This window comes from Trachypithecus francoisi, unplaced genomic scaffold (assembly GCF_009764315.1).
Source record: "Trachypithecus francoisi isolate TF-2019V2 unplaced genomic scaffold, Tfra_2.0 Lachesis_group13, whole genome shotgun sequence".
NCBI classification, from domain to species: domain Eukaryota; kingdom Metazoa; phylum Chordata; class Mammalia; order Primates; family Cercopithecidae; genus Trachypithecus; species Trachypithecus francoisi.
The window spans coordinates 125423261-125450697 of NW_022681458.1; the positions used below are offsets into that span (position 1 = coordinate 125423261).

Genomic DNA, 27437 nt, shown 5'->3' on the forward strand with positions numbered 1-27437 from the left:
GGGCGCCTGCAGTCCCAGCTACTCGGGAGGCTGAGGCAGGAGAATGGCGTGAACCCGGGAGGCGGAGCTTGCAGTGAGCTGAGATCCGGCCACTGCACTCCAGCCCGGGCCACAGAACGAGACTCCGTCTCAAAAAAAAAAAAAGAAGAAATGGGGTTTCACCATGTTGGCCAGGCTGGTCTTGAACTCCTGACCTCAGGTGATCAGCCTGTCTTGGCCTCCCAAAATGCTGGGATGACAGTCATGCGCCAGCGCGCCTGGCCTACTCTATGATCTTAATGAAGCCTCACCATACACCCGCACAATAGATTGATTTTTATTTTATAGATCAAGTAGCTGAGACTTAAGTAATTCTAATGTCAATATGGCTAATCAGTGAGTGACATAAGTTTGACTCCATGTCTATCTGGCTCTGGTCTACCCACCTTCCACTCCACTGCACTGCACTGCATAAGCATTAGGAAGCCTATTGAAGTTTTCTAAGTTGGTGTACTTAACAGCTGCTGTCTAACTTTGCCAGAAAGGACAGTCCCACTCTGTGCCTTCCACTTCAGATGAAACTGTGCTGTAGACTGTGTAAGAACTTTTTTTTTTTTCACAAGAAACATGGCCATCTGAAGTTTTACTCTTAAACCTGTAAAATACAGGAATTATAATCTTTCACTTTTTTTGTGTGTATACGGCAAGAGCCTGAGGGACGGGGTTCCCAGCCTACAAGGATGTGTATTTTTTTCTTAACTTTTATTTTAGGTTCAGGGGTAGATTTGCAGGTTTATTATATAGGTAAACTTGTGTAATGGGGATTTGTTGTATAGATTATTTTGTCCTCCAGGTACTAAGCTTAGTACCCAATAGTTATATTTCTCTGATTTTCTCCCTCCTCCCACCGACACCCTCAAGTAGGACCCAGTGTCTGTTGCTCCCCTCTGCGTCCAAGTATTCTCATCATTTACCTCCCACTTGTAAATGAGACTATGGGGTATTTGGTTTTCTGTTCCTACCTTAGTTTGCTAAAGATAGTGGCCTCTAGCTCCACCCATGTTTCTAGGACATGCATTTTTTTTTTTTTTTTTTTTTTTGAGGCTCTTTGGAATTCCAACTCTCACTGGAAACTTTAATAAAAAATTAATTTAGCCCTGCATGGCAACAGAGGACTACTTAACTCCTACCCATGCCAACATTAAACCTAAATGTATTGAGCCCTATAATACCTTACATTTGTTTCCTTTTATTTAATCTCTTAGGGGGAACGTCATCCAGACAGAAAGGCTTCCTAGGATGCATTCGCTCCTTACACTTGAATGGACAGAAACTGGACCTGGAAGAGAGGGCAAAGGTCACATCTGGAGTCAGGCCAGGCTGCCCGGGTCACTGCAGCAGCTACGGCAGCATCTGCCACAACGGGGGCAAGTGTGTGGAGAAGCACAATGGCTACCTGTGCGATTGCACCAATTCACCTTATGAAGGGCCCTTTTGCAAAAAAGGTACCTTAGGCGCTCCCTTCTCCTGAGTGCAGTGGTATATCACCTACATGCTATGATCAGGCCATGTGATACTCACACTCTGAGACGGTCTTTATCATCTACTCTCCCTCTGTTTAAAGAGTCTGCATAGTTCCTCAACGTAATTGCGTATACTTGTTGGTATTGCGTGTGTTCACTGGCAATGCAACTGAACTGGATGGATAATTACAGGAAAACACCCTGCCTGCCCGTGGCCAAAAAGCCAACTGAGCAGGGAAAGAGGTGGACTCACATTTCTGTTGCTAGCTAGATTGTTAGTGAACACATTAATATTTCCACTTCCAATCTCTCTGTCTGCAAATGTAATCAAAGGATTGTAGAATCTAGCCCTGGGGGAGCCTTAGGGATACTTAAGCCATCTTAAATTATTTTTACAACAAAGAGAGTATCAGTAAATTAGTAAACACAGCACCATGTATTTGGTGAAATCTCTCTATTCTGCAGGTGACTTGAGCGAATGTCTGAGGCTTTAAAAGCCCTGTCGGAAGGCTCATTGGTATTCAGTTCATTGGTGGGCTGGGACTGAAACACACATGAAAATCAAAATTTCTACTCCAGGGCTTTTTGTATACCCCTTCACAATCTCATGAATTCATTACATTGACACAAATTAATAATCACGGACATACAGCTTGCACAAGGAATGAGGATCATTGTGTAAATTCTCTAGATAAATTCAAGATACCTCAAGAAACTAGAAAATCTCAATATTCAGCATGAATACGTAGTATTTTTCAAACATAAGAAATATTTGGTGTACTCTCAATTTTTGCAATATTTAAAAGTTTATTTAATTGATGGAAAAACGTTTGTGTAGTAAACAATGTAAACACTATTTCAAGAGCAGCATTTAAATTATTCAAATAAAATGGTTGAATCACTTTGAGACACCATTTACAAGCAAACAATCATAGCAATTATAAATAATTTTTCTCAATTCATTAAAGCACGTCTTCAAAGCACCTTTACAAAACAATGGTTTATGTAGCCCAGCTTACTACTGTTGGAACATAGAAACAAAAGGGAAAAGAAGCACTCACTGTTTTCTTTGAAGGATACTATAGTTTAAGCCCTCCGTTCATTCATACAGGGGACTTCTCCTCAATTCATGTGAATCACTTACTTATTCTTGCCAAAGAGCATGTTATGCTTCTTGGAAGAAAATTAATGGTAAAAATGTTAGGGCTAACTGCATGGAAACTTCAAATAAAACAGGTTCCATTCCAGAGGCTCATATTATGAGCTAAACAAGCGAAGTGCTGTGAGGTATTCACACTGGGGGAGGTGTCTGAACAACTTCCCCTGAGAAGTGTGACTGCTCCGCTTAAAGCCATCCCACATGCTAGGAGGAGCACAAACAATAAATACCATGAGACCCAGGCACTAAAATGCACAAGCATTCTTCTCAGCATCTCTACCCAAGACTTTTGTTTAGAAGAACATGAACAGGAGACCTCTCTGCATTTCTCTGGGGACATTATTCAAAGATCTTTTGGATCATATTGTTCTAAATTTGCCTAATTTCTCTTTTGTGGTTGTTGTCTCCTTTCTCCAAAACCATTCCTATTAATTTTCTTCCGTCCTCAGCCCTGGATCTTTTCCCTGCATGTGCTGCAACATCTCTGTGCTCCCTCTCACTTTTAATTATGATCTGCAAGTTACACAGGCAAATGTGTGCCTAGCCTTTCCATGTGCATTGTAGTGTACTATTTCCAAACTGTTCGTTCTTTCTGATATTTCTAAGAAAATGATTCCCTCTATATTTAGTCCTCACAATGTATGTAAGATGGCCTTTTCAGTCACACCTTTGAGCCCTGCCAACTACCTCTGGGAAATGCGGCCAGAACTGAAATGGGGAGCCGGCAGCTACAAGACGGTTCTGAACAGAGGGTGGTCTGTTGGGCGATTGGTGCAGCCTTCCATGCTACTTACTATGGCACTGTATATTTCAAGGAGATGGTGTGTAAATACTGAATATATCTTGGATAGAATTGGGGACTTTTTTTTCATTATCAATTCCTAGGTCAGAACTATGTTTCATTGGCCATTTTTTGGTTTCTCATAATGGTACGAAGAAGTAATCATCATAAAAACTAAACTAGCAATTAACCGCAACATATATTCCTCATCCAAACAAATAGAGCAGGTATTAAAATCTAAATTTGACTTATTAGGGCTTCATAAAGGTGTACTAACTTGCTAAATGTCAGGAGGTCCATCTAGCTTGTCTTCGGTTCATTTATTCTCTTTGTGACCCTAATTTCATTCTATATGTGAACATGGTAATAGGATTCCATCGCTTCAAATATGCAGCTTTTGTTTTGTGTATTTTTTCTCTCTCTTTCTATTATTGAGATGTAATTTATATATCATAAAACCCACCCTTTTAAAGTGTATAATTCAGTGATGTTTAGGATAGTCACACAGTTGTATAACCATCACCACCATCAGTTTCAGAATATTTTCATCATCTCAAAAAAAAATTCCATGTCATTAGCAGTCACTCCCCAGTTACCTCTTCCCACATCCCTGGAAACTACTAATCTACTTTCTTTTCCTGTAGATTTGCCCATCCTGAGCCTTTCATATAAATAGAACCATAGAGTATGTGATCTTTTTGTGTCTGATTTCTTTTACTTCACGTACTATTCTCCCAGTTCATCTATGTTATAATATTCATCATTACTTTATTCATTTTTAATTGCCAAAGAGTGTTCCATAGTGTGAAAGCACCACAGTTTGTTTATCCGTTCATCTATTGATCAGTTAATGAATGTTGGGATGGTTTCATTTATTTGGCTATTATACATAACACTGCTATAAATATGTACACATTTTTGTGCAGACACATATTGTCTATCCTCTTGGATATATACCTAGAAGTGAGATTGTTGTGTCATACGGTAAGTAACTATAGGTTTAATCTTTTGGAGGAACTGCCAAACTTTTTCAGAGCGGCTGCTCCATTTTGCATTCTCACTGGCAGTGAATGAGGGCTCCAATTTCTGGCAACACTTTTTACTGTCTGACTTTTTGATAATAGACATCCTAATGAATATGAAATGCTATTGCATTGTGGTTTTGACTTGCATTCCCTAATGACTAATGATATTGGATATCTTTTCCTGCGCTTATTGTCCATTTGTATACATAAATTTTTTGGAGAAATATCTAACATCTTTGTAGATTTTAAATTTTTTCTTCTTTTTACTAGTCAGTTGTAATAATTTGTTGTATGTTTGCAATATAATTCCCTGATGAGATACATAATTTGCAAATGTTTTCTCCAGTTCTATGGGTTGTATTTTGTCTTCTTCATAGTATCTTTTGAAACGCTAAAGTTTTAAATTCTGATCAAATTCATTTTCCCTAGTCTCCTATCTTTTTTGCTTATATATTTAGGATCATAGCCAAGGAACCCTTACGTAATCCAAGATCATGAAGATTTATACCTATGGCTTCTCCTAAGAGTTTTATAGTTTTACCTCTCACAGTTAGGTCTTTGATGCATTATGAGTGAATTTTCGTATTTGTTGTGAGGTAGAGGGTCCAGCTTTAATCTTTTGCATTTGGATATATCCTGGTCTCAGCACCATTTGTTGATGTGTGTTTGTCGTTAGCTGTCTTAATCCCCCTACACACACACCATTAATAAAGAGCCTAGATATGACTGTCATAGTGTTTTAATTTAAATGTTTTTCTTCCTAATTAAAACGTAAGATAATTATTTATAAAATCTGTTTGAAAATTTATTTAGAAATCTAGAAAAGTTAAAACCCAATCTAATACTCAGAAATAATCGTTAATAGGGAACTTGTACTTCCTTCTAGTTTTTTTCCCCTTGCACTTAATATAACTAAGATAATTTTGTCCATTACATTTTATATTCTGGATTTTCTGTATTTCCTTTCAAAAGCATTTCTATGTAAGTCATCAGTAGATGTAAGCATTCGCCTTAATGATTGCAATATGTTCCATCTGGTGCTACTGCCTTTTCTTGTCCATCCTTTTACCAGAGCATTACCGCTCACAGAGAAATCATGGAGCTCTGGCACCACCCCTGCCCAAGTTCAGGTTCTGGTTCATCTACAGTCCACGTTGTGTGACACTGGTTGTGTACCTTAACGTCAAGATTCCTTGGTTTCCTCATCTATGAGATGTGGCAAGTGCAGAACTCTTTCACAGGTAGTCGTGTTTAACATTCGATGAGCACTCCACAAAGCACATGCCCACAGCATGTAAAGTCTCACTAAATGCTGGCTCTTCTTATTGATTAAAATTTTTCATTATCTAAAATTTTGTGTGTAAATAATGCTATGATAAACACATATATTGATTATTTTCTTAATAACAGAATTTCAGTGAAAAAATAAAACTATGTACATTTGGGTACTCTTTACATATTGCCAAAAATCTGTCCAGAAATCATTTAATACTTATATTCCTTTCAACTTATACCATTTATTTACTTTTTATTATGGAAAAATGGCAAACATATGCTGTAGGACAGGGAAGAATTTAAGAACTCCCATTCACTGGTTATCTAACTTCAACAGTTACAAACACATGATCATTTTTATTTCATCGACACACTCACCTCCTATCCTCCCCCTTTATTATTTTGAAGAAAATCCCAGATATAATACTATTTCATCTATAAATATTACATCGTGTATTGCTAAAAGATAAGCACTCATGATAAACACATAACTACAGAATCATTATCATAATAAAATTATAATAATTTTTGAAATAATTTCTCAGTGTTCAAATTTCCAATTGTTTTATTTTTATTCGGTTTGTTTGATTTTATCTAAATTAATTACAGCTTGGATGATTTCTGGGTAATTTCTAGACTATTCATTAGCCAGGACTGGTCTTTCTGTTTGTTCTAATTCCAAACCTAATTATACTACTATTGTTAAAACCGGCTACTGTTCATTGAGTTCCTACTGTGTGCTGTGCTTTTATGTACTTTCTTCCAATCCTTTCACCCACCCCAAGACTGAATTCATCCTGATTTATATTTGAGTAACCTGAGGTCGAGTGGGATTCTGTGTTTGCAGGACATGGGTAGATTCAGGTTCTATCTCCAAGTCTACAGGCTGGATGGAAGAAGCTCAGAGACGCACCCTCCAGTACCATCCCATTTCCAGCTCCTCCTCCTAGTTCATGTCACCCATCAATGCCCTGTCGATATGGAGATCCCCTTGCAGGTCTCAGGAGGCTCTTCTCTCAGAGACATCCAGCTCTGGAAAACATTGTCTCTGTCACTAACACATCAAGCCCAAGGTTAATTTCCATTGGTCCACTGGTATTTTTGTTTTGTTTTGTTTTGTTTGACAGAGTCTTCTCTGTCACCCAGGCTGGAGTGCAGTGGCGCAATCTCGGCTCACTGCAATCTCCGCCTCTTGGGTTCAAGCGATTCGCCTGTCTTGGCCTCCCCAGTAGCTGGGATTACAAGAGCCTGCCACCACATCCAGCTAATTTTTGTATTTTTAGTAGAGACGGGGTTTTGCCATGTTGGTCATGCTGACTTCGAACTCCTGACCTCAGTGATCCAACCACGGCCTCCCAATGTGCTGGGATTATGGGCATGAGCCACCACACCCTACCCAGATGTTAGTTTTTTTAAAATGTGTGTCTTACCATCTCAGAACCTAGTTAGCATAGGTTCTTCCACCTATGCTCAAGTGGGTGCTCAACGGGTGTTGTTGATAGTGGTTCTGTGGCTTTGGAGAAGCATCATGGTCGTTTGAAATCACTTTCAAGTTAAGTGTCTTTATCCTTTTTGGCCAGTGGTTTTCAATGTTCAGCGAACTCAGTTCATCTGATCAAAAGCTTACACTCTTAAATTATAAAGTATAAGAAACTGAAAGAATAATAGAGTCCAGGTGTATTGCTGAATTTAGCTTTATGATAAAACAGACAATATTTAAACATTAAAAATAATTAGAACTGGGGCTGGAGGAAGAGTGACAACAGAAATTTGGTCTGACATCCTTAATTACAAAATGCTTTTCATTTTTAATGTATTGTCTTAAGTATAAAGAAAAAAGTAATATCCTGTATATGCCTATATCTATGTTTATGTTATTCCTAATGGAATGCTCTGAATTTTACTTCTGTTTAAGCAGACACACAAATATCAAATAAGAGTCGTTTATTTTGTTAACTAAGAGGCTGTAGCTCAAAATGCAGACCAAATATCCCTGAGAAAATTTACTCAAGGAAAATTCTTGAATCAAGCTGATGATAACCAGAATTCTCACTGTCACAGATGTCTGCTGCGTATTTTTATAATCAGAAGTACCAAGGTTGTAACCTGTATGATAAACGCAAAATGCTTTCACTGAACCTTTAGTATAGATGAACTAGTATTCCCAATCTGCTAGGCAATATGCATAAATATGCAACTTTAATTTTTTGGCACTGTAACAGACTGTTACAGAATTTTCACAAGGTGGAACACATTTGCAATAGAATTAGGAAGCAAAAGCCAGGTATTATATTCTAGGTGCCACCAACTCAATCAGAGACTTTCATGGAGAATTCAGAACATTCCATATGCCATTTAGGACAAAAGGAAATTAATCATGCCAATATGGGTTCATGTTTACTGTGCAGTTTTTATGGCAGAGGTTTGCTGCCTGATCTAAGGTGTGCTGCCGTGTGAAAGAGCCTTCCCAGTAACACACTCTGTTACTGTATACAGATAAAATGTAAAGTGCACTCAAGAGCAGCCTTGATCTAAGGAGAGCATCTCAGCATTTGGATAGATGAGCAGTTAATAAATGAATATATTGTATAAAGTCTATTGGGGTGGCTTCAGGTGAAATTCTCTTCTAACACTCCGTACATTCAAACTGTACTGGGCAACTCTCTTAAGTGCTTTACATACATCAGCTCACATACATCAGAGAAATACTGATGAGGTAGGTGTTATGATTCCCATTCGCCACATAAGAAAACATTCTCCATAGAGTTCATTATCTTGCCTGGGACCACATGGTCGGCATGAAATCAAGTGAGACTCCAGATCCAGTGCTGACTCGCTCAGTGCTAGTTCCACTACACTAACATGGTAACAGTTGGTGTGCTAGAGCATTCTTCAAGGAGGTTGGGTGATTTCCAGATCCCGCTAAATGAATTTTATCAGTTTCTAGATCCGATATTTCTTCCTGGTGGTGGCAGATCTCCATTCAGTGTGTTATGCTAGAGGGACTGTTTCCCATAGGAAAGCCTATTTACCCAAGTCTTGGCTGTATTTTGGAACTCAGTACCAATGCCTACATATCTAAAAAAGTGAGTTTAAGAGTTGGATACCTATGCCTTTTCTACTTTTTCCATAAATTTATTCTTTGCTGTTTTCATTGTTCTTCACGCTTTACCCAACATTGAAGAGAATTACTGCTGCTCAGCCCAATGTCTTGCTCTGTATTTAGAGACCATCCACAATGTCCCTGAGATACCAGAAGAAGAACACAAACTAAAACTGTCACGTTCTCAGTTTTGGGAGTAAGATGGTGCCAGTATATTTCTCCATGCACTATCCTGGAGGCAGAGACATGTTATCTTTGCTTCTCAGGAAATTAGCCCGGCACACGGTCATTATTTTGCAGATGTATGTAGAGCTGGAATTAAACCACAGGAGGCAAACCTGAGCTTTCTTTTCTGGTTATGCAACCCTGTTCAAGGTTTGTTACCTATGAGAGCATTAAGTTTTTCATTTGTAAATAAGGACAGTGACTTCTGCCGCTTCAAAATTATTGTGGGGAACATGTTGTCTGATGCACGTAATACTCCTCACACAGTGCCCAGTGCATAGGAAACAAGAGAAAGCAGTTATGGCTAGCATGAGCAATGGACCTAAATATTTCAATGTGTGCTCTCCCCTCTTATATTTTGCAGAGGTTTCTGCTGTTTTTGAGGCTGGCACGTCGGTTACTTACATGTTTCAAGAACCCTATCCTGTGACCAAGAATATAAGCCTCTCATCCTCAGCTATTTACACAGATTCAGCTCCATCCAAGGAAAACATCGCATTTAGCTTTGTGACAGCCCAGACACCCAGTCTTTTGCTCTTTATCAATTCTTCTTCTCAGGACTTCCTGGCTGTTCTGCTCTGCAAGAATGGTGAGTGTGATGGCATGATGCTCCGCAGAGTCTCAGCCTGGGCTGGAGGGACGGTGTGTGCCCTCCAGAACTCTGCATAATTTCAACCTCAAGTTGGTCCCACCTGGGAAGCTTATTTCCAGACTTCCAGCCAAATCCTTGATTATACTTTACCTTCATGAGTTGCAATTGGTATTCAGGGCCAGTGTCAATTCACTGCTGAAGTCCCAAATGCATTGACTTTAATTGGCCTCAACTGGATCGCAGTAATTCTTTATTATTTATTCTGTGCTGGAATCCATTAAGTGCAAAGGAGAAGATCATAAGCATATCTGAATTTCAGAAGGACACTTGCCACATATATTTCGTCATCTATGCTGCAGTCTTTTTTACTGAGAGCTGTTAAAACAATGAGCATACTTGCAGGCTGTATTAATAGAAGGTGATTGTCCAGGTCTTACAGAGAAGTAGTTAGTATATAAGTCATAACCTTGGGGAATAGCTGGCTTGCTTCTGAGAATCAGATTTCTTTTTTTCAGGCTTTTTTTTAAGATAATGACAAACTGTGGCATTTGTTATTTTGAAACAGAAAGATTTGGGGCATTTTATTTGACAAAACTATAATACTATTGTTTTATAAATCAAAATGTTATCACTTCCTTTCTTTTTGTAATTACTCCAACTTGATACAAAATTCACAAAAAATACAAGGCATTTTTTTCTGAACGCTAAATAAACTATTAATGTTTAAAATTTTTTATTTATTATTTAAACTTCAAAACTAGTGATAAGCTCAATAGCATAGTATCTGAGGAAGAGATCATTTTTCATTTTGCTGGTATCTAATAGGTTCTAGTGCCTAAATTATCCATTATTAATTTAAGTACTAGGTGAGAATCAGATTTTGAAAATAATTTGGACAGAATGAAAGATGAGAAGTTGAGAGTGATAAGCAAGATGGAATACACTTCATGCAAGGAATGATGAACGACAGCAGTTAGGATGGCTACTATGAGTTAAGATTTTCTTCTGATACTGCTTAATTCCACTCTGCAAGATGACTATTCTCGATACAGTCATGGCAGGAATACTATTAGATGAAAACCTTATGGGGTAGAACATACAATAGTATGATTTCAAAAAACACTGTACTGTGATCAAGAATACAACTTCCTTCCCCTTGTCATCTGCTGTTGTCATGAGATGGGGCTGGGGCTTGGCAGATTCTGCCCAAGCCATGCCACTGAGTTTCTGCATGGACAGTGGTGGGACTTAGCAGAAAGGAAGCCCGGAGTGTTTCCCATACACAGAGTCCTCTCCAGGCCTTAGGAGAAAACTCTCAATGATTATCTTGCTTTATTTTTTCTTGGGTTTTTTCCACTTTGATTCATCTTGCTTTCCAGCTATTTACAACATCAAAAGCCATGAATAATGTGCGGGCATAAAGAAATGATCGAATGCTGAATCAGGCCTGAAGTGAAATAATAATGACGATGGACCACGTGATGTAACAGGTGTCCTTCTTTCTAAGAGAAAAATAGAAGGGAAGGAAAATAGAGAGAAATAGAGACTAGGATGACAATGGCTCATTCCAAGCCCATCTGGAACCCACAAGAGAGATGGGTAAACACTATGAGTAATTAGATCTGTTTATCAATAGCCCTTTATGTGATTATGATTAGGACCATTCTATCAACACAGCAGGTCTTAGACTCTGCCCATCAGGGCTTTGTGAGGGTGATAAAGCTGACGGAGGACACTGAGGCATGGAGAAGTTCAGCACGTGGACGTGCCAACGAGGTAATCTGTGGCACAGTCTGGACCAGAATCCAGGTTTCCCAATAGTTAGCCAGCAGCCTTCATTCTAAATAATATCATCTTCTAATGATGTCATTGGACCATAGTAAGATGGTTGGTTACAACCAATGCAAGACTTTTTCCAAAGCATCTTTTGGGTATAGTTCCGTAGGCACAGTTGTACTTATCAGGCCATGCCTAGGGACATACAGCTGCCATGAAGACAGACAGTGAATAATGAATATAATTGTATCAAACTGCACACACACATATAACTCTGTACTGAGCAGTATTCCAATTAATCCACATAACATTTACTTCTCATCACAACCCTTTTTGATTGATTTATTGTTGTAGAAACTGAGGCACTTCAAAATCTCACAGCAAGTAAGAAGCAGAGCTGGATTCACCCTCCCTTCTTCAGTCTCGTAGCATAATCTGTATTCTTAACCACCAGGGCTAAACAAAGAGTGTTTTTAAAATGCACAATGTTTTAAATAATGTGAATCTATTTAATTGAGAAAGCATTCTTGAATTCTTCCCTGCCCCTATCTTCTTATCTCCTGAAGTCTTACTCTATTAAAAGCTGCTTGATCCCATAGGCATCTGCATGTTTTAAAATCCTGGCTACATGCAAGAATCAAGAAGGTACTTGTGCCCTGTCTGTATGATCGTTTAAGCTTAGGTCTCAGGGCATGTGTGAAAGTTCAGGTATGAGTCCTGAGCCAAATATGAGTTACCATGGTCTGTGACACAGTCCTCAGGAGGTCCTGAGAGCGTGTGCCCAAAGTGGTCAGGGTTTTATATTTTAGATTTCATATATTTTAGTTAGCTCAGGCTAACTCATGGGAGTTCTGTGAAGGTCCTGGGTATCTTTAGAATCAGCTCATCTCCCTTTCTGGACCCTTTTCCTCTCTTCAAGACCCCTTCTCCTCCAACTGTCCAGACTCAGATAAGTAAGTCCCCACTCCAGCTCAGAACACCCCCACCACACCTTGCTCCAGGGAACCCACAGCAGTAGGTTGTGGGAAAGATGCCCTATTTAGAATCCTGGGCATCTTTTGCCATCTCCTTATACTGCAGAGATACAACTAAGATATGTGCTCAATCATTCATTTTTTCATTAACTCTCTGGGTAATTACTAGTCAAACTGCAGAGTATCAGGAACTGTGAAGATAAGCAAAGAAAAGCAGGACTAAGTGCCGTCTAAAGGCGATAAGGAATGACAGACTAAAAAATCTGCCTTTAACTTTTTGAAAGGCAATCTAGATAGAGGAGGCAGTCGTGTTACCCAGATTTCTAAAGCAATCTAACTAGAAGGGAGATTTTGACTAAATTTTGAGATGAATCTTCCAGAAATTCAGGGGTTATAACAGTAGAATAAAATACCTTCAGTGGTAGTGAATTCTTTGCCGTTGAAGGTCCTCAAATGAAAATGCATGACTATTTGTTGGAGAAACCATAATAACTATCACAGGAGTGGATGAGAGGAAAAAATAATAACATCTGAATTTCTTCCCAAGTCTTAGACTTTGTGATTCTTTATTCCCTTCTTGTGTAGTCTTACATGAATATTTCTTTCTGTTAAGGCTTCATTTGCAGACTTTGAAATGTTGCTTTGAGGAATAAAGAATCGATATTCTTACAGCTTGTTCCCAGTATGTTTGTTCTATTAGGCCATTGACCCAATTACCAGAGAATCCTGGGGGTGGGCATTGCATTATAAAGAACTGGGAATATTTTAATGTGACTTTGATACACTGTCATGAAAAAATATACCTGCGAAAATACTACTGAGAGTTAAAGATTATTAGAGATTGCGAAAAAATCAGAAAACCATGGGGTTTACAGGGGAAGGCTATTTATTATCTGCAAGAGCTTTCATGATAACATTGATTCAAACCTCCCTGAGAAGAGTTCAGAGTCTTCTGTTAGTCCAGTTGTCTTAGCCTTTGTGACTGAAGATAGCTTGGGAATCTGGTAGAAATTATGATCAGAGGGCCACTCTTATAGGGAGCCCATTTTGCTTTCTCCAAAATAAATCGAGTATCCGCCTCCAGGTTGTGCACAATGGCTCTAATTTCAGCACTCTGGGTTAAGAAGTCAGCAGGTGGAGTAGGGTGGATGAGTTGCATAAACACTGCACACAATTCTCAGCTTGCAAATTTATTTAATGTCGTTGAACAGGCCAGAGGAAAGAAGATCAATGTGATTCAAAGCCATGGTTATAAGTCTCTCCCTGGCAGGGGTTTGATTTTCCAGGGTTGGAATTCTTCTTTGCCCTTTATCATTATTCTTGAAATTTCTCCAACTAGAGACTCATTCAGGTTAAACTGCTGCTGTGTTTTCAAAGGAAAACAGGTACTTCTTCCTAAATAAAAAGGAATAAGTTTAATTTCTGTAATGGAAGAACAGAGACAGAAAGAGAGACATTTTGAGGTCAGAGTTTTAGGAAAGAGAAGGCAGTTTTAGTTCCATAACCTGGGGCTTTGGTCACAGACAACTTATCTGAGTCTGGACAGTTGGAGGAGAAGGGGTCTTGAAGAGAGGAAAAAGGTCCAGAAAGGGAGATGAGCTGATTCTAAAGATACCCAGGACCTTCACAGAATTGTATTGAGTGATGGTTTTGCCTTCTCCACACTAGTGGGGATTTTTCTTTCAAATCTGCAGTTCAGAAAATATTCATGGAACACCTACCAAGTGGCACATACTAGCTCATGTACTGGAGAGACAAAGACAGACAGAAAGGACCCTTCCCTGACTTTAAGAAATCTAGTTGGCCGGGCGCGGTGGCTCACGCCTGTAATCCCAGCACTTTGGGAGGCCGAGGTGGGTGGATCACGAGGTCAGGAGATCGAGACCATCCTGGCTAACACGGTGAAACCCCGTCTCTAGTAAAAAATACAAAAAACTAGCCGGGCGTGGTGGCGGCGCCTGTGGTCCCAGCTACTCGGGAGGCTGAGGCAGGAGAATGGCAGGAACCAGGGAGGTGGAGCTTGCAGTGAGCCGAGGTGGCGCCACCGCACTCCAGCCTGGGCGACAGAGTGAGACTCCATCTCAAAAAAAAAAAAAAGAAAGAAATCTAGTAATGGGACAGAAACTCTTCTAGGTAGAGTGAGTTAAAGATGATCAATTATCTCTGGGAGAGAAGGTCAGAAAAGGCTTCCTAGAGGGGGTGACGCTTGAGTTGATCATGAAAGATAAATTAGTGTTCTCCAGCAGACATTATGTTTTTCACAAAAATAAAGATATTTATTTGATTTTTCCTCATTTTCTCCATTGTATTCACATTACAGTTGAAATCTATATATGCGTCATGATCAATTTCTGTTTCTATTCTTCCATCATCTTCTTTGCTGATAGAAATGCAACGTCAAATTCAGAATATGCACTAACTCTAGGGCCATCCATCCATGGTGAAATTCTTCGGGTACACAATCCAGATAAGGTTCCCAGGTCACCTGCCGGGGCGGCTGTGCAGCTGCCCTCCAGCACCAAATGGTTTGTCTGACTTTGCTTCAGGATTTCTTTTTATCAATCTTTTTTTTTAAGCATATGCATTCATAAGATGCACTGTCTGCATTTGTGATTGCACACACCTTGGAGGGAATAATGATGAACTGCGACACTTTATATTTTGAACACACTATCCAAGGGAGGCAAGAATAAGAAGGAAGCCAGGGAGGGAGCATTTTCAAAGCACAAAACTCTGCAGTGGCTAGCCAGGGCTGAGTCGACCTTAGAACACCCCTGCCATTACTGCTGTCCTATGGAAGCCTTTCAAAGTGTAATGCTGCCTCCAGATAGCCCCTCCCTAATACCAGCATACGCTTGATTTCCTCAGAGCAACAAGAATCCTGATAAACAGAAGGGGAAAAGCAAGCCTTGGAAGGATGATTTTGACAGCCTTACTAAGCCCTGACCACTTCAGTCTCTGGGCTTGTGTCAAGCAACACTTTGCTGGGTTTGAATTTAAAATTGCCAGTAGTCTTTTGCTATCTCCCAGACTTTGTTTTAGTTGTTTCTTTGCCTACGTTTCTGGGCTTTCCAACAATCTCTTGTACTTTCATCATCCATGTCACTATAATGCGATTATGACACAGTGTGATCTCTAGAGGGCGATAAAGAGTCCTCCTCGTTACTTTCTCCTAGTGAAGGTCAAGGGATGATAAGGGCAGGACAGAGGGCACTTCCATTACCACAGGGTTAGATTAGGGTGCTAAGGTTGGGCCTGACTGGAGAAACAGTGGCATGCTGAGTAATACCGGATCTGGGTCATCTTTTCTTCTCTTCTCTTTGTTGTTGTTTGTGCTTGATTTTGTGGTATGCTCCTAAGTTCCAAGAAGATTGCTATGAACTGAGTTGTGAACTACCCCCTTCCCAAAATCCGTGTGTTGAAGCCCTGACCCTCAGTGTAGCTGTATTTGGAGTAAGAGGGTAATTAGGCTAAATGAAATTATGAGATTGGAGCCCTAATCTGACAGGATTAATGTCCTTAAAGCAGGAGACACTAGAGAACTCTGTCTCCCGCTCTCTCTTTGAGAAGGCAACTATCTACAAGCCAGGAGGAGAGCCCTCAACAGGGACCGAGTCAGCCAGCACTTGTGTTTGTATTTCCTAGCTTCCAGAAGTTTGAGAAAACAAATTGTGTTGTCTGAGTCACTCACTCAGTCTATGACATTTTGTTGTAGCCAACTGAGTGGACAAAGGTCAAATGAGATAATGCAAGTAACTATGCTGTGTAGACTGTAAACTATAAAACACACTTTATTTACTTATTGGTATAAGTAATAATATGAATGATCTGCATCCTGGGGTTATCAGAGCATGAATGTGAAGGCTAGGATTTAGGGCATTTGGGGTTAAAATTTAATACAAAGAGGAAATGAAAATGTACAGTGCCTAGAGGCAGAACACTTGGGCCTGGATGGGACATTACCCTGAAGAAGGAGAAAGATAAGGTACAAGGTGTCCTCTTGAATACCAGCTGTCTCCAGGCATAGGAAACAGATTTTAATATACACAAGCATGAAAACAAAACCTTTTCAAGAATAACTTTCTCAAATGCCGCCCAACACAGACCTTCAGGGAACTTCTCTGATGTTTCTAAAATAAAGAGAGATGCGTGTGTGTGTGTAGAGAGAGAGCTATAATAACTAGAAAACAGAGTTATGTGTAGAACTAACTAACAAAGATTTCTGCTCACTGCAGGGCTAGTCCTTGCACAATACACCTGGGGCAACATAGTCAAACACAAGGAAACTCCCCACCTCAACCCCAACAACTTTGGCTGTGGAGCTAGCTGGGCAGCAAGTGCCAACATCAAAGAAAATCAAAACAGAGACAATAGCAGCTTCCAAGTCAGTCCTCTAAGACCCTCAGCAAAGAGCTAGTATGGAAATGAAGCCAACAAAAATGTCAAAATACAATCAACTCTACAAACATCTGTTTAATACCTATTGTCTCGGTTTACCAGGGCTGCCAAAACAAAATACCACAGACGGAATGACATAAGCAACAACAATTTGTTTTCTAACGGTTCTAGTGACTGGAAGTCCGAGTTCAAGGTACTGGCAGTGTTGGCGTCTGGTGAGGACCCTGGCTCTGTGTTGGCCACCTTTTCCTGTGCGCTCACATGGTCTTCCCTCGTGCGTGAGGAGAAAGGGAGAGAGAGACAGAAGGGCTTTGCTGGTGTCTCTTCTTATGAAGACACTAATCCTGTTGGATCAGAGCCCCACCCTTATGACCTCATTTACTCTGAATTACTTCCTTAGAGACCTCCTTTCCAAATACAGCCACACTAGAATTAGTCTTCAACGTATGAATCTTGTGGAGACACAAACATTTATTCTATAATACCTACCATGTGCTAGATGCTGTTCTATGTGTTCATGGTAGAAAAATAAATATGGTATAGTTGGCTTCGGAAAGATTCTTCAGGTTAAGATTAATATACAATTCCTCTTTGTAACGTCAGTGTGAGGCAGAGTAACTTAGCACGTAGTTCACCTCATTATGCTTGGATTTATGTAATGTATTTTGAATCTAGTAGGAGGAGAAGTTACATATACAGTAAGAGGGGAAATGCTCTGTAGAATCCATGAGAAGATATTATAGGATGACAATGGGGCCGTATTGGGGAGAGGGAGTAGCTCGTCCTGGTGCATTTCGAAAGTCTTCTAGTATAAATAGGCCTGAATATCCATTGCATTAATTGAATTCCTAATCATATTCTTTTTGAGATTCTGTCCTGCCACCTGTGATGTGTGTGTGGGAGGCAGGGTTGCTTGGGGAGTGGGTCTCTGTAGAGCTGGCGTTCTGTGGCTTTATGTTCTCAGGGCCTCTAGGTCTTCTCACTTGGTACTTTCCCAGTTTAAACAACTCTTCAGACGTTTTCCAAGAATTGAACAACTGTTTGTTTTTTCAGCAAGGCTGGTTGCTTACAGCTGTACTGTGAGAATCAGAATAATTAGTATTTGCCCTTCTGATGCTTCATTGTTTGTAGAAAGAAAAAAGGAGTGCACAAAGTGCCTTGGTTCTTCATCTGTAAATGTGAGATCATTGTGTTGGTCAAGGGTCTCGCAGCAGTGCGGCAGGACATTAATGAGATCCTGTCTGTAAAGGGCTTGGAGAAACTCACTTGAAAGATGTGGCAAAAATACAAAGAAGAGTTGTTACAAAACAGACCAAAGAACAGGCTGGTTACTAAACTACCTTTATTTTACTTTTTTTTTTTTTTTTTGTAAGCCAGGGATAGAGAAAATGGGAGATTGAATGTTTAGCTTTTGGACTGGAACTCTAATTAGAGGTTTAAGGATTAAGAAAATAGTTGGAGTCAGTGTGAAGAAAGCTTTTCTCAGAGAAAAAGACATGTTTTTACTCTTCTTAGAGCACTTGACCTGTAAATACTTACATCTTGAGATGTGAAACAAATTCAATGAAAGACCCGAGCTCAGGGTTATTCGGTTCTCTGTGCAGTTAATTACCTTTTGTCCAGCAAGGAGGCCTTGAATTATCATTATTTCTCCTAATTCAAAGTTATTGAAGATATGTCTCCACTTTAATAAGTAGCTTGACCTCTCGATGTTAAGAAATGAGGGCTCTGGCAGTCGGATGCCCTGTTCTAAAGCTGCAGTGGAAAGATAGGTTGGGGGATAGTTTCCAGCCTTAAGAATCCAGTTCAAATTCCTAACACCAGGCATAGGCCACCGTCTTTAATCTTCCAGCTAGAAAATATTTCCTAGCAGCTAATACCTGTCAAGTGCTGAGTAGGTGCCAAGGCATAATTTTCATAGTCTGCATACATTAATTCATCTCATTCTCACACAATGACTATGGAGTCAGTGCTAGTATTTCCCTGTTTTACAGACAAGGAAATTTTGGCCTAGAAAGGTTAAATGACTTGTCCAAGAAGATACACACAGTAAGGGATCAGTGGGGCTGGAAATTAAAGCCCATTGTATTTACTTTTTAACTTGTAAACTCTTCTGCTCTGTTCTCTGACCTTTCATGGTACTGTGTGTACTTCTCTCAAGGAACCTGCCGTTTTTTTGGGGGTGCTTGCTTGAGCCCCCATCTAGGTTGTATTGTCATCTAGGAATGCCACATTCACTTCCTGTGCACCCCACCACCATGATGTCTTGCTTGTAGATCTTCATTCAAGAGAGTGGCCAGGCAGAAATAATGGGGTAATATATGAGGAGTGCTAAAACACCACTGAAAGATTTAGAAACACAATGCCAATGAAGGAACTTGCCACGTATCTCCTGATATTTAGCAAATTGCACTTTGATACACAAGGAAGCACACAGTACTAACAAGTCCAGAAAAAAATACCATGGCTTTATTGGTGTGAATTTCTGTAACGCAAGTTTCAGGATGCAGCAAGAGCTCCCAGCTCTGAGACTCACCAACCAAATCGCACAGCCACTGTCAACTGAAATGCTGTAGTGGAATAGCACACAGGGGAGTGCTACTTTCTTGGAACAAGTGATTTTAAAGTATTAATAGGGCTCCCCAGGATTTTTTACTTTTTGGTCAGAAAAATTCCATGTAGTAAATGTAAGTTCTCATTTAAACATGGAGAATGAATGTGCAAATTTATTATCTCTCCTTTCTTAAACGCCTTCAAAATGACATAAAGCAGGCCAGGCTTGGTGGCTCATGCTTGTAATCTCAGCACTTCAGGAGGCCAAGGTCAGGAGTTCGAGACCAGCCAGGCCAACATGGTGAAACTCTGTCTGTACTAAAAATACAAGAATTAGTCGGGCGTTGTGGCACATGCCTGCCGTCCCAGCTACTCAGAAGGCTGAGGCAGCGTAATCACTTGAACCAGGGAGGTGGAGATTGCAGTGAGCCAAGATTGTACCACGGCACTCCAGCCTGGGTGACAGAGCAAGACTTGGTCTTAAAAAAAAAAAAAAGACAAAGCAATTAAATAATTTTTAATTTTTAGAAGTAGGAAATCGAAAAGACAAAGACAACAGAAGATAATTTAGTATGAGTGAAAAACGTGAACTCAGTGTGGGAAATTGGAGAGCAGATGAACGGTAAAGGCTGCCTCTGCCCCAGTGTTTGCTGAACAGTCTCCCTGCTTAGGCTAATAGGCAAGTTCCTTTTCACTTCCATCCCAGGCTTATTCTGTAGCATACAGAAGTTGAACGAAAGACTGTCCAAAGCTGAGGGCAAGGTGAAGATACTGGGCTATATATGGAAATAAAGCCCAGTCTGCACACTGGGCTATGGGATCCCCAGTCCTATTTTTTGACCCTGTTCCCAGAGCTCTTATGGCAAGACTTTTTTTCTCTATACAGGAGATAAGAGTCCTTGACCATGGAAGAACTGAACAGCCCCATGAAAAACGTGTGATAACCAGAATTATAGAAATGTCCCCTCATTGAAAAAAATAGTTTACCCATATGATCACCAGACAGTAAAGCCCATCTACTGACCTGCGTAGCTTCTGCATTTGGGACCTTCAGTCCAATTTGTAGTGCCTCAGTCATAAGTCTGAACAAATAACTAAGGCTATTCAGTACTTTTGCCAGCCCTCCAAGACAAAAGATGACAATGAAAGCACACAAATAAACAAAGGTAATGGAGAAACAGGGGTGATGCAAGAGACACAAGAAACATTAACAACATAATATCTTCAGCTAGGTAGGATAATATATAAACCCATAAAACAATAATATGGTATTTATTTATTTATTTTTTAAGCAACAGAGTCTCTCTTTCTTGCCCAGGCTGGAGTGTGGTGGTGCAAACATAGCTCACTGCAGCCTCAAACTCGTGAGCTCAAGGGATCCTCCTGCCTCAGCCTCCTGCGCGTCTGGGAATATAGGTGCAAGCCACTGTGCCCGGCTGGGAACATGATCTTTAAAATAAAACTGGCAAACAATGAGAAAGAACTTTTGGAAATGTGATAGAGAAATTTGTTAAAAAATCTAGAAAGGTGGAAATTAAAACCTGAGAAATCTCCTAGCAAGTTGAATAAAAATATAAAAAAGTGGGCAATGAAAAACAAAGAAGAAAATCAGAGGGTCAAAATGTAGTGCCCAATATCTAATAGCAGTTACAGAAACAGAGAATAAATGTGGAGGAGGTGTTAGCAAATATATATTTGAAAATATTTTATAGAATAAAACTGATGTAAAAGTTTGTTCTCTTACCCAGCACAGTGCCTAGAAAACGGCATACCCAAGGCAAAGGCAGCATCCTAAATCTCCTAAAGATAGGCGAATCAGGAGGCAGACAAACATGGAACTCCTCAAGAAAAACACTGGACATTTGCAGATAGTGGAAAAACATCACAATTCTAAGCGGAAATGGTTTGCAAACTGGAATTCTATATTTAGTCAAATTATCAGTCATGTGTAATGTCATTATTGAAGACTTCCTAAGTATCTTTCCTGGGACTCTACTTGATATGCATTCATTATCTGATATTGCATAAAAACTACCACCAAACTTAGCACCTTAATGCAACACACCTTTATCATCTTATATAGTTCTGGGAGAGGTCAGGAATCTCAGCCTGGTTTAACTGGATGATTCCAGCTCTTGGCGTCTCCGAGGTCAAACTGTTGTCCTGGGCAAAGAGTGTGATAATCTGCTTCCAAGCTCCCTCGTGTGGCTGTTGACAGGAGATTTCAGATGCTTGATATGCTGGTTTTTTAATAGAGCTGCTTAAACAGCATGTCATCTGGCTTCCCCAGAAACAGTGGAGGACGGGGGCAAAGGTATAGAGGGAGGACACAGAAGAACAGTTAAAACAGAAATCAAAGTCTTTTAGAACCTGAAATGGAGAACGGATGCCTAGCCCAACCTGGGAGAGAATTACACAAGGTTGTGAATACCAGGTGGCAGGGATTATTAGATGTCATCGTGAAGATTGCCTGTCACAACGTGGTTCCCCCAATTAAAGAAGTATATAAAAAAGAAAGACATGAGACCCAGGAAACAGAGAAGCCACCACAGGACAGGACAGGTATTTCGGGATTGCAGCTATGCAGATGTCACAGAGAAAAACCAGTCGGGGTCAATGGTTCTCAGCTGGGCATGATTTTGCCCTCCCAGGGGACATTGAGTACTCTACAGAGACATTTTTCATTGTCAAGATGGGACTGCTATGGGTATGCAGTGAGTAGGAGCCAGGGATGCTGCAAAACATCTGTAAAACCAGGATAGCCCCCATGATAAAGAGAAAACCAAGTCTCTAGGTCTAGACTGAGATACAAGAAAACAGGGCGTTTGGAAGGAGGATCCTAGAAAAAGTATGCAAGTGACAAATACCAGCTTTATCACTTGCATGCATATATCAGACAAACAATAAGGACATTGAAAACCAATCTCACCAAAATGGTGATAGACCTATACAGAAAGCATGAGAGGAGCTCTTATGTGACTCGGTCTCAGAAAGGCAGCTCCTCATTTATCAATGTGGGTGGGCAAAAGATTATATCTAAAATGTATAACTCAAGAAATAACAACATACAATAACAACTGTAAAATACAGTTAAAATAACAAGCAGAGTAATAGAACTAAAAGTAACTGCATGCGAAGAGGAAGGCGAGAGGGTGGGGCAACAGCTGCTTTCTTATGTTCAGTTTTTCTATACTATTTGACTTTATAAATGTATTACTTTGATAAAAAAGTAAGTGCTTCAAATAAATCTATTGTTAGATTATAAAGAAAGTGGTTTACAGTTTTTTTGAAAGAAAATTAGTTTTTTTCCCTACCAATAAATATGTATAAATATCTAAAGGATATTGGCTGAAGACACATGAGATGACTATGTGGACAGTTGCACATATGCCCCCTTTTGATATTTTCAGTTAATGTAGTTCTTCAACGAGTGAATGAAGGAATTAATGGAAGAATACATGATGAAATAATTTAATTGAAAACAGGCCAGGCGCAGTGGCTCATGCCCGTAATCCCATCACTTTGGGAGGCCAAGGCGGGTGAATCACCTGAAATCAGAAGTTCAAGACCAGCCTGGCCAACATGGAAAATCCTGTCTCTACTAAAACTACAAAAAATTAGCTGGGCGTGGTGTGGGGCACTTGTAATCCCAGCTACTCAGGAGGCTGAGGCACTAGAATCGCTTGAACCCAGGAGGCGGAGTTTGCAGTGAGTCGAGATTGTGCCACTGCACTCCAGCCTGGGCAACAAGAGCAATACTCCATCTCAAAAAAAAAAAAATATATATATATATATATATATATACACACACACACATATATATATATATATTATATATGTATTTATATTATATATATATTTAAAAAACAAATGATTCTACCTGTTTTTTAATGGTTAAGCACATTTTATTTAAACAGTTCATGCTAAGGCTAATAAGAAGCTCCTCATTGCCAGATCTGGTTCAGGCCTTAATCTCATGAGTTACCTAGAGCACACATATGTAAACCAAAAATAAAATTTGAAGCGCCCCCACCCCCGATTGATCATCTGAGTAGAATCCCTCCTCTATGGCAGGGCACTCCAAAGTTAACTTCAAAGACTGGTTCATGCCATGACAGGAAAGGGCCGGTCGGGCATACCTCATTATACACCCCCCACTTTTGGAATTCAGGAAAAGCCAACTAGCATTTGGCACTAACACAGACCTTAAATCTCATAAGAAATATTTACAATCTATTCTTTCTAAATCCAGACACCTGGAGACTTCATCTGCATGATAAAACTTTGGTTTCCACAACCTCTTATCATAACTCGGGCATTCTTTCTATTGATATTAACTCTTTCAAACAATCTGAAAAATTGTAGATCTACCTATAACCTGGAAGCCCCATCTTTGAGTTGTCTTGCCTTTCTGGACCAAACCAATGGTTATCTTAAATGCGTGTGATTGATGTCTCATAACTCCCTAAAATGCTTAAAACCAAATTGCCCCCCAGTCACCTTGGGCACATGTTCTCAGGGTCTCCTGAGGGCTGTGTCATGAGCTGTGATCACTCATATTTCACTTAGAATATATCTCTTCAAATATTTTACAGAGTTTGACTTTTCATTGACACATGCCCTTACAAGAGCGTTGGAGCTCTGCTGGCCACTTCTCAGTCTTCTGGATGAATACCTTGTCCTGAGTCTACCCTTTAAATGTTGACTTTTTTGTGTCAGCTCTGTTTTTTTCCTTTTTTCTTCTTTTGAAGGAAAGATAGACCCTCGCTGAGCTAGCTCATCCATTCCCATTCCCATGACTTCAACTGGTTACTGTATGCTGATGAACCCAAATCTATATTCTTAGCTTGGGTAGATCTATCTGGCCTTAAAAGAATCGTCCCAGTTACCTACACGGGCAACTTTACTTGGTTGTCCCCTAGTCCTCTGAAACTCAACACTTCGCAAAATGAACTCAAACTCTACCTCAACACCTCCCCACCACTCCAACCCCTCAGCTAGATCTGCTTCTACTTGAATTTTTCCTTTTTCAGATAAATGTTCTACATTCACCCAAATGTCCATGTCAGAAACAAGCATCACTCTTCTTTTCCTCTTTCTCACCCCTCTGGAGTCCATCAGTCACCACACTTTACTGAATATACTTATATTGCATGCTTCCACAGTCTCTTTAAATCTATTCACTTCTTCATACTCCTGCTTTGGCTATCTTTGTTCTGGCCACCCTAATCTTGGAATTAGATTACTGCCACGGAGTTCAAATACTTCTCCCAACTTCTAGGCCTATATTCTTTTAATTCATTCTCCATTCTGACCAGGGTGATCTTTTAAAAATTCAAATATATTCATGTCACTTATTTTTCGATAGTGTCCCATTGCCTGCAGGCTCATCTCTAAACTCTCCTCAGTCCCAGGCTCTTGCTATCCTCTGAAGTTTCCATTTTTTTTATGATTCTCACACCCCACTATACTCTCTATCTATGTTAAATTATGCTCAGACGATTGAATGCATCATGTTCTGTCCTTCCTCTAAGTCTTTGCACATTTTCTTACCTTTGCTTGAATCCTCTTTTTGTCCTGCCTCCATTCCCTCCTTGCTGGAAATTCTAATTTCTCCAAGTTTTGGTTCAATGTCACTTTCCCTGGGAAAGCTTTCCTGGTCCTCTCCCAAAGACTCCATTAAGTGCCCTTCAACTGAGCTTTCTGTATCAGTCTATTAGCGGAATTTTCACAATTACCGTTCACTTATATCCACTGCTATGATCTGAATTCCAGGACTTAGCACTCCTGGTCTAGCACAATGTGGGAGCCCAGTGTCTACAGGCGATAAATACTCTACCATTGTGGACAACTTTTCTTAGTGAAATTGCTTAAGAGCTTCTTTTAAAAATAGGGCTTTTTTTTTTTTCAAGCAAAAGATCCTTTTTTACAAGCATATACTAATGGTTCATTTTTAAAAGAGTTCACTGGCATATCTTTGTTGTGCACTAAAGCACACAGAAGAAGGAAAAAGAAGAAATTAAGTTGGCTAACAACCTTGCTTAAAAGCACAGAGATAAAATGAGAGTAAGACTTCAAAAAGTTGCAGATAATAAAAATGGATTGTGCTCTTCTTATTATTTCTAATTTTGATAGATATTTTTCTCCTCCAAGTATAATAAGGGTCTGAGAAAAAATACCTTAAAGGGGAGGCAATTTAAAACAGGCAAAATATTGCATTAAAAAATAGATAGGGGAAAAATGTGACCAAGTCATCAGCTCCGTGATGCTAATACTGTTGGTTTTTAGGTGTTTGAATTGCCCACCTTAGGTGGGGCCTCTGAAAAGACAAATGAGATTAGACATGAAATGCCTGATAGTTTAAATGAAAGCACAACAATGAAAATCAAAGAAACGGCACACGTAATTCCCCTCTGATGGTCCTGATTTCCAGCTCTCTGTAGCAGTAACTAAGTAAGCCTGGGTGTCCAGCAACATAGGCCATCGACATTTGTCAGGCTTTTCAATAAACTGGCAATGAAAGACTAAATCCGTTCAAGGTAGGAGATAAATTAGCACACGGCCAAAGGTACTGGAGGAATAAGCACTGATTTCGTAGCTGAAATATTTTTTGATAAAGTAATAATCCTCGGTAATCTCTCTCCAGCTTTAAATAACAGCCGGTCTTTGTGCTGGCAGTTTAATTTTGTTGGCTGCCCTTGTCTTACAAATATATTTAGTGGAGTCTGGAATATCATTTTGTGCTGAAAGCTGAAGCCTTTGTCATGCTGAAGCCCGACAGAGCCAATAAATCAAAGACAAAGTGAAAAGGAATAGAAACGGGCTATCGGAAACTTATTTCCCCAGAGCTGCTGAGCTTTCGTCTCAGGTTAGCAGGTGTATTGCATCAGTCATGTCTTCCTGTTAAGTGCCTGTGTTGTAATGATATTGACTTACAACTACATTGCACCCTGGTTGGCATTGCTCCAAAGTGCTTAAGATGCATCTATGGGAAATACATGCTGAAAATAGCATCATGAAAATATACAACTCCAGTTTTCTTTACTTTCTTTTTTTTTTTTCTTTTCCTCCTCTAAGATCATTCTTCCCAGGAAATGAGGTTTAGGCAACTTCCCCAAGTCACACCATTTGTACATGGAAAGATGTGCAACTGAATGCTTTTATCCTCCAGCAAGAACTGTGCTGGGACACGATATTCAACTTCAACTTCTTCCACTAATTTCCTCTCATTGGTGTCTAATCAATTAATAAATGACGTTTTAAAGGTAAGGGGCCACAATAAACTTAACATGATGAAACCAGGACTAATATTCTTCAAGATCTATGTTTGCCAAATTAGTCATTACTGAGAATGGATTGTGGATAAAGAACATTTAAGTGTTTATAGGGGTCTGTGTCTTACCATTAGCAATATAAATGAATAAAAATCACTATACTAGGAAGCCAGGGAGCTGGGTTCTTGTATTAGTTTTCTATTGTTGAGTAATACTTCTACAAATGTACTGGATTAGAAGAGCAAACATTTCTTATCTCACAGTTCCCTTGGGTCAAGAGTCTAAGCACCATTTGTCTGTGTGCTCTATTCAGGGGCTCGCAGGCTACAATCAAGGTATCAGCTGGGATGTGGTCTCATCAGAGGCTCCCCTGGGAAAAGTTCTGTTCCCAAGCACCTTTAGGTTGTTGGAAGAAATCGGTTCCTTGTAGTTTTGGTTTCTATTTTCTTTCTGGGCTGTCATCTAGGCTCTGCTCCCACCTCCTAGAGACCACGAAAGTTCCTTGTGGCACTCCCTATTGGCCTTGCAGCTTACATTTTTTCTTTTTTTTTTTTTTGAGACACAGTCTTTGCTCTTGTTGCCCAGGCTAGAGTGCAATGGCACAATCTCAGCTCATTGCAAACTCCACCTCCGGGGTTCAAGTGATTCTCCTGCCTAAGCCTCCTGAGTAGCTGGGATTACAGGTGTCCGCTGCCACACCTGGCTAATTTTTGTATTTTTAGTAGAGTAGAGGTTTCACCTCTTTAGTCAGGCTGGTCTGGAACTACTGACCTCAGGTGATACACCCGCCTCAGTCTCCC

The 27437-nt window shown here is 39.9% G+C and overlaps 1 protein-coding gene across 2 annotated transcripts in view; it reads left to right on the top strand.

Moving 5' to 3' along the window:
• CNTNAP5 (contactin associated protein family member 5) overlaps positions 1-27437 on the top strand; it is a 493109-nt gene that overhangs the window by 355111 nt on the left and 110561 nt on the right. Inside the window, exons 15-17 of one of the 2 annotated variants that reach the window (XM_033231818.1) lie at positions 1245-1484; positions 9435-9659; positions 26441-26798. In XM_033231818.1, the coding sequence (XP_033087709.1) occupies positions 1245-1484; positions 9435-9659; positions 26441-26517 (542 nt within the window). In that variant the 3' untranslated portion in view covers positions 26518-26798. Of the gene's footprint in view, positions 1-1244; positions 1485-9434; positions 9660-26440; positions 26799-27437 lie in introns of those variants that run through there. The other variant, XM_033231817.1, reaches the window with a different exon arrangement.